Genomic DNA, 14,414 nt, shown 5'->3' on the forward strand with positions numbered 1-14,414 from the left:
TTTAAGGGAGACAAGAAAGTATCTGATACAACTATTCACACGGCTCTAAAGAGCAAGTAATATTGGCCACCTTAAGGATTACCTTCTCTGAACCCCAGGTGGGGTAATTGCTACTTCTGCATCTGTACACTTTTAGTCCACATGATTATAGCAGGAGCAGCCAGGTGAAAGCATGACCCTGCCTCTTGACTCTATCTGATTGACTCAGGGTAGGCAGCTGGCCTAAGAGGGGCCAATCAGTGTCCTTTCCAGGAAATTTTAGAACTGGATTGAAAAGATGAGTAGTTTATCTTCAGTTCTCTGGATTATATAAGGTACAAAGTTCAGGAACTGATAGTGACTCCCTTTCCATCATATGAACTGAAATAGTAAAAAGTTAATCTGCAGAGAAAAGAACAATGAAGCAGACACACAAAGAGGAGAATAGACAAGATGCATGGAGAAGAGAGAAGATAACAAGAAGAGGATTCAAGACACTAAGAGAGGAGACAACATGGAGAGAAAATACTGATGGCATCTGAGTCCCTCATTGTAGTTCTTAAGGCTTACCTGATTCCTTTGCTTGGATCCTTAAATGCCCCAGTACCTTTACAGTTATTATCTTTTTTGAATAAGTTAGAACGAGCTAGGTTTCTGAATTTATATATATATCTCCAGAGGAGTACCAATAAAAGTATATATATGAAACAGACTGTGGAAAGATTTCCTGGAGGAGGGGATGTCTGAACTGAATCTTACAGAGCCTAAAGGAACAGGGGTAAAAACCAGATAGGACTACTCTAAGCAGAGTGAACTATATGTACAAAGAATTTGAGGTAAAACACGGCACATCTGGGGAGTTGCAAGTGTTTAAGTATTCTTGGAACATAGGACAAGAATAAAGGTGAGTCACAGAGCTGAAATTTGAGAGTCAGAGACTCTGTCCTTAATTGCTTTGTAAGCTATGGTAAGGACTTTGGATTTTATTTTAAATTCATTAAATTCTCGTTAAAGGATTTTAACCAGAGGAATGATGGAATGAGGTTTCTTTTTAGAAAGATGGCTCAGTCTGTGTTATATAGAATAAATTGGAAGGGATCAAAACTGAAGGCATAGAAATACCCAGAATGTAATAGATACCTAAAGTTTGTTAAATGAGTTACATAGACTGGATAGGAGAAGATGGACTTGGAAATTACTTAGCTGATAGAATCTACTTAACTTTTTGACTGACTGGATGTAGGGGAACACAAGAAGAACCTAGGTAAACCCCTGATTTCAGTTTCATGTGGCTAACAGTGAGCAGTGGGGGAACACACGACTGGACTTTATAGGAAGAGGTAAGAAGTGGATCAGAAGATTTGGAAGTCATCAACATAGAAGTGGTAGTTAAATTATTGAAACTAGGTGAACTTTAGCATAAAATGGAGTTCTAGGAAACATTCAAGAATCAGGTTGTTTACCTATTTTTATTTCCCATTAGAACATAAGGACCCTGAGAGATGAAACTGTACTTTGGCTAGTACTCTATCACCATCACTTAACCCAGAGGCACCTGGCATATAATAGATACTCAAACTTTGTTATAAAGCAGAAACTAACACACCATTGTAAAGGAATTATACTCCAATAAAGATGTTTAAAAAAAAAAGTTAAACACAGAGTTAAAAAAAAATTGTTTTGGCTATTCTGGGCCTTTTGCATTTCCATATAAATATTAAAATTGTCTTTCAATCTCTACAAAACAACCTGGTGCTATTTTGACGGTTATGTATTGAATTTAGGGAGAACTAAAGGTTTAAAAATCTTGAGTCATCTGGTACATGACTATGGTATTCCATTTATTTCTTAATTTAAGATATCAGTTGTAATAGGGTATTTATACATAAGATGTTCTACATTTATAATTATAATGTCTATGAATAAAGGCCATTTTTATTTAATTCCAATCTATTTCTTTATTTTCTATCTATATCTGTCTATCGATCTATATATTATCCTTCCATCTATATTTTAATATCTTTTTCTCACCTTATTGTGCTGGTCAGGACCTCTACTATAGTGTTGAATAGTGATGGTGAAGATGGCCAAGCCTTGCCTTGTTCCTAATCTTGAGAGAATTGTTAATTCTTTCATCAATTGCATATCAGATGCATGTTGAGAAAATTTGCTGTTCTTCGTAGTTTGCTGAGAGCTTTTGTTACGAATGGATGTTGAATTTTGTTGAATGATTTTTCTGCATATATTAAAATGTTCACATTCTCTTTGGTTATTTTGCTAATATAGTACATTATTTTGATTGATTCTTGGTAACAAACCATCCTTGCATTTCTGGGATAAACTCCATTTTGCTCTTTTTATATAATGTTGAAGTCAGTTTGCTAATATTTTGTTAGAAACTTTCATGATTATGTTCATAAGGGATCTTTGTGGTTTTCTTTCTTTGTTATGTCTCTGCTGGATTTGATTTTAGGACAATGCTGGCTTCATAAAATGAATATGGAAACATTTCAGCTTCCTTTATATTCTCAAAGGATTTGTGTAAAATTGGTATTTTTATATTAAATTTTTGGTTGAATTGTCAAAAAATATAATAGGTACTCAGTAAATATTTCTAGAGTGAATATAAGTCAAGGATGGAGGAATTCCATTTCTGGCTAAGAGGAGTTTCAGAGACTGCATTTATCCTCTTGCTTACAACAACTAAAAAGTGGACAAAATATATGAAATAGTGGTTTTCAAAGAAATGGATATCAGGCAGTACAGGACAGTAATTCCTTAGAGACAGGAAATAAACAACGTAAGCCCTATGTTTGCCCCAGCTTAATGTCCTGAGAGAGTTTCCAGGCAATAGCAGGAAGGGGAATCCCAAGAAGTTTCCAGCATACTCATTGATTTGAGGAGTTGGAGTTGAGAGTCAAGAGACAGCAAGGTGGCCAGAGTTTTTAGGGCAAGTATGAAGAGAGAGAACTCTGGAGCAATCAGAAGGCCTCCCTCAAGTATAAGTACATGATCTGAGGAAACTACCTAGGTCAGGGAAAGAATCACCTGAAAGGATTAGAGGGAATAATACCCATATTCACACAGGGCCAACAATAGAGTCTTATTCACCAGTAAGGTCAGAAGAACTCATAATTCACAGAACATTGGATAGAGTACTCAGAAGTACTCAACAGTGGGAAACAGTTAGCCCTAGACTAAACATAGCTCCTGTCATGCCTTTCAAATCTTAAAAGCAAGACCTAAAGGATCAGACCGTTTCCATGTAATTTAACTACATCCCAGAACAAAGCTTAAAAATATTTTGAGGAATACAAAAATATCTAGGTTCCAACAGTGTAAAACTTTACAGTATATGTATGACATTGAATTAAAACTGAAAAGGTATGCAAAGAAGTTGGAAAATAAAACCCAGATATGACATTGGATATTGGAATTAGCAGGCAGGGACACCAAAGCAAAAGATTAGTGAATTTGAAGACATAGCAATACAGACTATCCAAAATGAAACACTTAGAGAAAAATGAAGCAGGAAAAAAAAACAACAGAGTATCAGTGAGCTGTGGGACAATTTCAAGTGACCCAAAATACATGTACTTGGAGTCCTGAAAATAGAGAGTTGGAACAGAAAAAAATATTTGAAGAAATATTAGGTGAAAATTTCCAAATTTATTAACAACTGTTAGCACAGATCAGTAACCCCAAACTCAAAAACATGAAGAAAACTACAAGGCACATTATAATTGCTCAAAATAAAAAATTAACAGAAATCAAAGAGGAAATCAGAAGACACCTCAAGACAAATGCAAATGGAACACAACTTTCCAAAATCTGTGGGATGCAGGAAAAGTAATCCTAAGAGGGAAATTTATAGCAATACAGGCCTTCCTCAAGAAACAAGAAAAATTCCAAATAAACCTAACCTACCACCTAAAGGAATTAAATAAAGAAGAACAAACAAAGCCCAAAGTCAGCAGGAAGAAAGAAATAATAAAGATCGGAGAGGAAATAAAATTGAGATCAAAAAAATAATAAAAAAGATCAGTGAAACCAAGAGCTGGTTTTTGAAAAGATAAACGAAATTGATAAACCATTAGCCAGTCTTACAAGAAGAGAGAGGATCCAAATAAAATAAGAAATGAAAAAGAAGAAATCACAACTGATACCACAGAGATACACAAACTCATAATACTACAAAGAGTTGTATGCCAACAAATTGGACAACCTAGAAGAAATGGGCAGATTTCTAGAAACATGCAACCTGCTGAGACTCAATCAGGAAGAAACAATCTGAACAGACTGATCACAAGTAGTGAAATTGAATTTGTAGTAAAAAAAAAAAATTACTCCCAACAAACAAAAGTCCAGGACAGGACAGCATCACAGGGGAATTCTACCAAACACATAAAGAAGAGCTAATACCTATCCTTCTCAAACTATTCCAAAAAATTGAAGAGGAGGGAACACTCTCAAATCCCTTCTATGAGGATACCATTACCCTCATACCAAAACCAGACAAAGACACTACCAAAAAAGAAAGTTACAGGCCAATATCTTTGATGAATATAGACATAAAAATCCTCAACAAAATATTAGCAAACCATCATACACCATGATCAAGTGGGATTTATTCTGGAGATGCAAGGATGGTTCAGTATTTGCGGATCAATCAATGTTATATACCACATTAACAAAAGGAAGTATAAACATCACATGATCATCTCAACATATGCAAAAAAAGCATTTGACAACATTGAACATCCATTCATGATAAAAACGCTCATAAGAATTGGTGTAGAGAGACTTTCCTGGTGACGCAGTGGTTAAAAATCCACCTGCCAATGCAGGGGATGTGGGTTCGATCCCTGGTCTGGGAAGATCCCACATGCTGCGGAGCATCTAAGCTCATGTGCCATAACTACTGATCCTGTGCTCTAGAGCCCATGAGCCACAACTACTGTGCCCACATGCCACAACTACTGAAGCCTGCATGCTCTAGGGCGCACGTGCCACAACTGCTGAGCCCACATGCTGCAAGTACTGAAGCCCATACATCTAGAGCCCGTCCTCCACAACAAGAGAAGCCACTGCAATGAGAAGCTAGCGCACCAAAACAAAGATTAGCCCCCGCTCACCACAACTAGAGAAAGCCCGCGCACAGCAACAAAGACCCAGTGCAGCCAAAAATAAAAAGAAAAGGTGTAGAGGGAACATATCTCAACATAATAAAAGCCATTTATGACAAACTAACAGCTAACATCATACTCACTGGTGAAAAGCTGAAAGCCTTTCCTCTAAAACTGGGGACAAGACAAGGATGCCCACTCTTGCCACTTGTATTTAATATAGTATTGGAAGTCCTAGCCACAGCAGTCAGACAAGAAAAAGAAATGTCTTTTTAGGCATCCAAATTGGAAGGAAAGCAGTAAAACTGTCACAATTTGCAGATAACGTGGTACTATATATATATATAAAGCCCTAAAGTCTCTACCCGAAAAACATTAGAACTAGTAATGAATTCAGTAGTTTCAGGATACAAGAGTAATATACAGAAATCTTTCACTTTTCTATACACTGATAGTGACCTATCAGAAAAAGAAAGCCAAAAAAAAATCCCATTTAAAATTGCATCCTTAATTTCTCTTTCTGATCTTTCATTGTTAGTGTATAGGAATGCAAGAGATTTCTGTGTGTTAATTTTGTATCCTGTGACTGAGCTAAATTCATTGATGAGCTCTAGTAGTGTTCTGGTGGCATCTTTATGATTTTCTATATATAGTATCATGTCATCTGCAAACAGTGACAGTTTTATTTATTCTTTGCCATTTTGGATTCCTTTTATTTCTTTTTCTTCTCTGATTGCCGTGGCTAGGACTTCCAAAATTATATTGAATAACAGTGACAAGAGTGAGCACCCTTGTCTTGTCTTGTTCCTGATTTCAGAGGAAATGCTTTCAGTTTTTCACCATTGAGAATAATGTTTGCTGTGCATTTGTCATATATGGCCTTTATTATGTTGAGGTAAGTTCCCTCTATGCCCACTTTCTGGAGAGTTTTTGTCATAAATGGGTGTTGAATTTTATTGAAAGCTTTCTCTGCATCTCTTGAGATGATCATATGGTTTTTATTCTTCAATTTGTTAATATGGTGTATCACATTGATTGATTTGTGTACATTGAAGAATCCTTGCGTCCCTGGGACAAATCCCACTTGATCATGGTGTATGATCCTTTTAATGTGTTGTTGGATTTGGTTTGCTAGTATTATGTTGAGGATTTTTGCATCTGTGTTCATCAGTGATATTGGTCTATAATTTTCTATTTTTGTGATTTCTTTGTCTGGTTTTGGTATCAGGGTGATGGTGGCCTCGTAAAATGAGTTTGGGAGTGTTCCTCCCTCTGCAATTTTTGGGAAAAGTTTGAGAAGGATAGGTGTTAGTTCTTCTCTAAATATAGAGAAGAATTCTGGTAGAATTCTGCTGTGAAGCTATCTGGTCCTGGACTTTTGTTTGTTGAAAGATTTTTAATCACAGTTTCAATTTCATTACTTATGAGTTTTCTGTGCATAATTCAAAAAGGCACATGCACACCAATGTTCATTGCAGCACTATTTACAGTAGTCAGGACATGGAAACAACCTAAATGTCCAACGACAGATGAATGGATAAAGAAGATGTGACTCATATATACAATGGAATATTACTCAGCCATAAAAAGGAACGAAATTGGGTCATTTGTAGAGACGTGGATGGACCTAGAGACTGTCATACAGAGTGAAGGAAGTCAGAAAGAGAAAAACAGATATCGTATATTAATGCATGTATGTGGAATCTGAAAAAATTGGTGTAGTCACTCTTATTCACAAAGCAGAAATAGAGACACAGATGTAGAGAACAAACGTATGGATACCAAGGGGGAAAGGAGGAGGTGGGATGAATTGGGAGATTGGATTGACATATATACACTATTGATACTATGTATAAAATAGATAACTAACGAGAACCTACCGTATAGCACAGGGAATTTCACTCAGTGCTCTGTGGTGACCTAACTGGGAAGGAAATCCAAAAAAGAAGGGATATATGTATATGCATAGCTGATTCACTTTGCTGTACAGTAGAAACTAACAACATTGTAAAGCAACTATACTCCAATAAAAATTTAAAAATAAATAAAATTGCATCAAGAAGAATAAAATATCTAAGAATAAACTTAACCAAGGTGAAAGACCTATACTCTGAAAAATATAAAGCATTGATGAAGGAAATTGAAGAGGATACAAAGAATTGCAAGGATATCCTGTGTTCTTGGATTATAAGAATTAATATTGTTTAAATGTCCACACTACCCAAAGCAACCTACAGATTTAATGCAGTCCCTGGCAAAATACCTACAACATTTCTAAAAAAATTTAATTTATTTATTGGCTGTGCTGGGTCTTCATTGCCACGCCCAGGCTTTCTCTAGTTGCAGCGAGTGGGGGCTACTCTTCGTTGTGTGCAGGCTTCTCATTGTGGTGGCTTCTCTTGTTGCAGAGCACAGGCTCTAGGCACGTGGGCTTCAGTAGTTGTGACACACGGGCTCAGTAGTTGTGGCTCGCAGGCTCTAGAGCGCAGGCTCAGTGGTTGTGGCACATGGGCTTAGTTGCTTCACGGCATGTGGGATCTTCCTGGACCAGGGGTTGAACCCGTGTCCCCTGCATTGGTAGGCGGATTCTTAACCACTGCATGAAGTCCCACCCACAACGTTTTTCACAGAACTAGAACAAATAATTCTAAAATTTATTTGGAACCACAAAAGACCCCAAATTGCCAAAGCAATCTTGAGAAAAAAGAGCAAAGCTGGAGGTGTCGCACTCCCAGACTTCAGACTATACTGCAAAGCTGCAGTAATCAAAACAGTGTGATACTGGCACAAAAACAGATGTATGGATAAGTGGAACAGAATAGAGAATCCAGAAATAAACCCACGCAACTACAGTCAATTAATCCACGACAAAGGAGACAAGAATATACACTGGAGGAAAGACAGTCTACTCAGTAAGTGGTGCTATGAAAAATGGCCAGCTACATGTAAAAGAATGAGATTAAAACATTTCCTCATACCATATACAAAAATAAACTCAAAATGGATTAAAGACATAAATGTAAGACCTGAAACCGTAAAACTTTATAGCAGAGAACATAGGTAGAACAAAACACTTTTTGACATAAATCTGAACAATGTTATTTTGGATCTGTCTCCTAAGGCAAAGAAATAAAAGCAAAAATTAAAAAATGGGACCTAATTAAACTTAAAAGCTTTTCCACAGCAAAAGAAACCATCAACAAGAATAAGTACAGACTTTCTTTTTTTTGACTCTCACCTTCACATAGGCTTGCCCCTCTAGACGTGAGTTCCGTCTTGTTTGCTGCTTTATCTCCACCACCTAGCACGGTGCTTGGAACATAGTATATACTCAGTAAATATTAGTTGGCTCAACCATCTAACGTCTCTGAGTAGTCCTCTGCATTTTATAAAGCACTTTTGTGTTCTTTATCTCCTTTATCTCTGTGTACATTATGCTGGGGAAGTAGTGGTATCCTTGTGGTTCTCAAGAGGAAAGTGGCATTCAAAAAATTAAATCATTTGCCCAGTTATTAAGTGGGAGCATTAACCTGGGTCTTCTAACTCCAAACTTTCGGCCTTCTGTACCTAACACCAACCATAGTGTTTTTCATATCTACCTCACTTTATCAGGTCCCTTGGGGAGAAGATATTTAGATGCACATTTATTTAGGTGCATAATTGCTCAGATATTTACAGTTTTTCCAGAAGAGACATTCACCTGATAAGAGGTTCTCAAAGATCTTCCTGACCTCTAAATATTTATTCAAACTGATACTTGGGACCTGAATTATACATGTTTCTTTCAGGAACATTAGGTGATAAGTTAATATTTTTAAGGGACCATATTTATGTTATATACATTCTGCACTGCTGGCTCTTATGGATCTTTGCTCTATGGGGAAAGTAACGTTTGGCTTCTGAGAAGCTGCTCATGACTGTTATATGGAAGGAATTAATACACACAAATGATTTATATGCTAACCTGCTGTGGGCATTATTCATATTTTAAAGTAATGCTTGATTAGTAAAAATTTTAATTTTATAGCAAACCACATACATGATACAATAAGTATCAGAAAACAATAGGGATATTGCCATTTGCAACAACATGGATGGACCTAGAGAATATTACACTTAGTGAAGTGAGTCAGACAGAGAAAGACAAATACTGTATGATATCACTCATATGTGAGATTCTAAAAAAATAATACAAATGAATCTACATACAAATCAGAAACAGACTCACAGACATAGAAAACAATCTTATGGTTACCAAAGGGGAGAGAGGAGGGGAGAGGGACAAATTAGGAGTATGGGATTAACAGATATAAACTACTATATATAAAATGAATAAACAACATGGATTTACTGTATAGCATGGGAAATTATATTCAGTATCTTGTAATAACCTATAATGGAATATAATCAGAAAAAAAATAACTGAATCACTATGCCATGCACCTGAAACGAACACAGTATTTTAAATCAACTATACTTCAATTTAAAAGAAAGAAAACAATAGGGAAAAAAGTGCTCATCACATGTTTTTTAGTGTGCTTTTTAAAAAACAAGTTTATTTGAAGTATCTAAATGTGCTCTTCTTTTGTAGTTTATGAACAAGTTAAAGAGAAACCTCAGCAGTTATTTATTGCTGAAGAATCCAGCTGACATATTTGGAAAATAATTTGAAAAGCTAGTGTATTGTGTACATGCTGTGCCAGAAGCCTTGAGCTCCCTTTTGCGTTGTATAATTTATATGTTGTCCCAGCATGAGGTTATTTTCATGATTTTGCTTTTAAAGTATGCATATTACAGTGAAATGTACTGATATAAATATAGACATGACCTATAAAGATTTCTTCCTTTTCCCAGAATTTAACATTTTCAAGACCTCTTTATTCCCCAAACCACCCTGTTATAAACAAGGGACAGAAGTTTTCTGTGCTAGAGCTATGTTCATGTGTATTGTGTATGTGTGGACGTGTTAGAATAGCTATTACAACGTGTTTATAATAAAGTATTACACTCTCCATTGATACTTTGAGAAGTAAATGTATTTACTAAGAGCTTGACCAAAAACATAATTGAGTGTAAGTTCAGAAGCATTAACATGGTTCTGTTTTTATGCAAAGAAAATTAAAAGATTATCTTGTGAGTATATGGCTTGAGTTGTTCTGGTAAAGAGTTAGTCGGAGATATCTGTAGTCTTGTCTTTTGCAAATGTTCTGCGCATGTTTCACAGGTATCTTTAGCTCAGTGAAACAGATTTCCCCAGTAAATTTAAGTGATCTGTTCAAACCCAAAGTAAACTTGTTAATTAGTAAACAAATGTGTAGTTATTCTCTACCTTTGGTTTCTTCAGCATAACCTCAGCATCAGGGACCAGGAACCTATGGCAGATAATCTGGTGCTGCTCTTGACCAGCTAAAAGTACTGAAAACTGATCTTATTTAGAAACCACATCTATCCAGTCTTTAAGAAATAACATCAAAGCATAGAAGAGAGAAAAACAGCAAGTCCTAAGACTATGTTGTAACAAGTGCAGGAACGCAAATTTCTTCTCACATTTCTGAACCTGTCTCCTAAGTTTTCCTTGCTCCACAGTCTTTTTTTTTTCTTAACATCTGAACTCACAGTTACTGTACCAAGATTTTAATAATCCCTACTCCCTAATAAGTAACCAGAAATGTTACCTATATTTTCCAGCATACATTAGTTTATCATTTAGTTATTCATATTTGTTACTCATCTAGTAAACATTAATGTATTATTTAGTTTATTAGTTTATGTGTGCATCTTTGGGAGACCAGTGTAGTGTTATTTAAAAACATAGTTTCTGAAGTGCCTAGATTGAAATCCCAGCTTATCTGCTTAATAGTGTTGCGTTCTTAGAGAATTTTACCTAACCTTTCTGAGCCTGAATTTCTTCATTTATAAATGTTCTGGAAGGAATTCAGCGATGTGGTATATATAAAATGCTTAACATTGTACTTGGCGTGTGCTATGCAGTTAATAAATAGCAGCTACTTTTATCATTACTGTATAGTTGGATTCCCCTATTTAGCATGGAAGAGACATTTATGTCATATATAACCTCACGTTACAGTAAAGTAATAGACTTGACATACACATTTATTAGCAAATTATAATTCCCAGCCTAGCCAAAGGTACAGTAAAATGGGCACACAAATGTGCTGATGGAGATAGAAATTGCATAATACAACTTTTTGGTAGAGCAGTTACGCACTACAGTTGACCTTGAACAACGTGGGAGTTAGGGACGCTGACCCCCCTGCTCAGTCGAAAATCCATGTATAACTTTTGACTCCCCCAGAGCTTAACTACTAATAGCCTACTGTTGACTGGAAGCTTTTCTAGTAACATAAACAGTCGATTAACACATATTTTGTACATTATATGTATTGTTACTGTATTCTTATAATAAAGTAAGCTAGAGAAAAGAAAAAGTTATTTAAAAAATCATAAAGAAGAGAAAATATATTTACAGTACTGTACTGTATTTATCAATAGCCTAAGTTTACATCATCTGTTTACAAGATGAATTGTCTGTCAGTACCTACATCAATATTATCTCATATGATACAAAACTCAGTTGATACTATATGTATTACTAACACTAGACATTAAAAATGAAAAGATAATGTGAAAAAAATTCATATTTACAGGTATGACAATTCATGCATTAAAAGAAAGAAGCAGCAATATTATTGTCTTATGGTAGCCTAGTGTAATCAATACGGTTACTTCACGGTAGCCTAGCTGATACAGTAATGAATGAATTGTTATAAAATTTTTATGGCATTAAAAATTTTTATGATATTATAGTCATATTCATAATACAGTATTGGAACATTGTTAATTTTTTTAAAAAACATCCTACCTGTGATGATAGGCTGATATACAGTTTCTCCAATTACAGGAGAGACAGAGAGGGAGAGGGAGAGGGGCATACTATACAGTAATGTAATTCTTTAAAAGCAAAGTTATAAAACAGTAAGAAAACTAACAGATTATTAATTTTATATTAAATATCACTCACCTTATGCCTATGTAAGAATAGATTAGTGTCTACATATATTTTATGCATTCATGACAACCCTAATTTTTTCGATATTTCTTGGCTACATGGTTCATCTGTGAGTTTTTTCATATCGCAAATCTGAAAAAGCTTTTCCTATATATTTATTGGAAAAAATCTGCATATAAGTGGACCTGCTCACTTACAACCCATGTTATTCAAGGGTGAAGAATATATATCAATACCCATAAAAATACTTTGAGTCTGTAATTCATCCCCTTTCTTGAAATGTCCTCTTAAGAAAGACTTAGAGATTCAGACCAAAATTTACAGCCACTAGCATAATAGTGAGTGGGACTTGAATGTGGGTTATGGGGAGGGAAACTTAAATCCCCGAAAACAGAGAATGGTTGAATAACACATGGCATTTTCACATGATTTATACTCTTAATATTACAAGGTATTTGATAATATGGGAAACTGCTCACAACATACTATTTAAGAAAAAAAAGTTACGAAAGTATTATGTGAAATACTCAAATTTTGTACACTAAGAAATAACATCCCTCTCTCTACTTCCCCAGAAATAATACTGGAAGAATATATCTCAAAAAATCAAAAGTGTTTATCTCCAGGTGGTTGGATTTCAGTTCGGTTTTATTTTTGTACACATCAGTGTTTCTCAGATTGTGTACAATAAACAAGCTGGCATCTGAAAAGCAATGGAGGGAAGATTGGGTGTCTAGGTATCTGTTGTTTATCAGTAGCGACTTTATTGAGAAAAGCTTTGGAAAACTGAAAGTTGCTTGGATTCAGAAACTCATCTCCTAAACTGATGTAACTTAGTTGGCTTGGACCAGGAGGTGGCCAAATGTGGGTCACAGGAGGAGTTGGACAGATTCTGAGTATTCATGAGTACTTTGGTTTTAATGTAGCAGATAAATAAGAGCTCAAAAGGGGATAAGTGATGTTTAGTACGAAGGAAAGGAAGCTTGCTGCAGAAACAAAACCAGAGTGAAATTTAATTAGACTTGCAAAGACAGTTGTTAAGCAAAGGGCTTGGATCATTTAAATTTTATTTATTTTTCCAAAATATTTTTGATGGCCTGAGGAGACCAATGTGCATTTCCAGCAGAAGGTTCATGGAAGAATAAATATTTTGTGACTGTAGACAAAATATTTAAGAGTATTTGGCTTTTTCAGATAACTTATATTTTAAAGTAATTTTAAAATAGCAAGAATAGAATTGTAATTTTTTGCAACTTTTTTCTAATTAGGACCCAGTTTATGGAAAAGGAAAACTTGGAGAAATCCAGGGACTTATTCTGGGAATGTTGGATACCTTTAGCTATGAACAGGTAAGCTACTTTCTATTTCTAAGCCCATTCTAAGGTAGAAAGAAGCTATTCTTTTTTCTTTGCACCTATACTTTTTCTTTAAAAATTACCATCTGTTTAGTGGAAGTTTGATAGATTGAAGTGTATGGCTTTTTAATTTTTAAATTTCTCTTGACCTTAATTAATATATATTTTATATACACATACACATATATTCTGGAATGTGGAAATGCATCGAGTTTGGATTCATTTTATTCTTTTGATTCATTTGCAGTGGGACATATAGTTTTTTTTCCAAATGAAAAATGTAAGATACTTTCTTGGAAAGTAATGGAATGCAAAGATATAACTCATTGAAAAGGAAGCATGAGTATAGAAAAATTGCAAAATAAATTAGTGTTCTTTTAAACATTCTGAAACAGATAATTGCTACTAACCAAAAATGGTCATTAGTCTTCCCTTAACCCAAAACTGCCTATAGCTTTAATTCTCAGAAAGAGCCAGCTTGGTATACAGATTTTTTTCTTCATGTACTTCAAAGTGACTCATGAAGCCACCTAGGAAAAGTGCCACTTAGGCATGTTAGATACACTGTCTGCTTTTCTAGTAGAAGAAAAAGAAAAATTTGGGTGATAGAGCTTTTCTTAGGATGTTATAAGAACTGCAGTTTTGCTAAATAAGCATAGCCCAAGGAAGCTGATCCCCCTTCAGCCACAGACTCCATGGCGGCAGAAGGAAAGCTGAGTGCAAGACAGAAATTTTTTGTGAACTTTGGAAGAGGAGGAAAAGATGGGGTTGATTGGGAAGAATTAAAACAGACCATTAGAACTGAAAGTTCTGCGTTATAGATAAAGTTAAAGGACCAGGCTGTGTAGCAAGGAGGATGGGCAGTATATCTTCCCCTTTGGGACTGACAGAAAAGAACCCAGCTGCACACTGAAGTAAGTAAAC

At 35.3% G+C, this 14,414-nt stretch overlaps 1 protein-coding gene across 3 annotated transcripts in view; it reads left to right on the forward strand.

The window, feature by feature from the left end:
• Positions 1–14,414, forward strand: part of VPS8 (VPS8 subunit of CORVET complex) — a 300,917-nt gene that overhangs the window by 200,301 nt on the left and 86,202 nt on the right. For all 3 annotated transcript variants that reach the window (XM_065876043.1, XM_065876044.1, XM_065876045.1), the window contains one exon: positions 13,404–13,484. In XM_065876043.1, coding sequence (XP_065732115.1) covers positions 13,404–13,484 — 81 coding nt within the window. The remainder of the gene's footprint in view (positions 1–13,403; positions 13,485–14,414) is intronic.

This window comes from Phocoena phocoena, chromosome 4 (genome assembly GCF_963924675.1).
Source record: "Phocoena phocoena chromosome 4, mPhoPho1.1, whole genome shotgun sequence".
In the NCBI taxonomy this organism is placed as follows: Eukaryota; Metazoa; Chordata; class Mammalia; order Artiodactyla; family Phocoenidae; genus Phocoena; species Phocoena phocoena.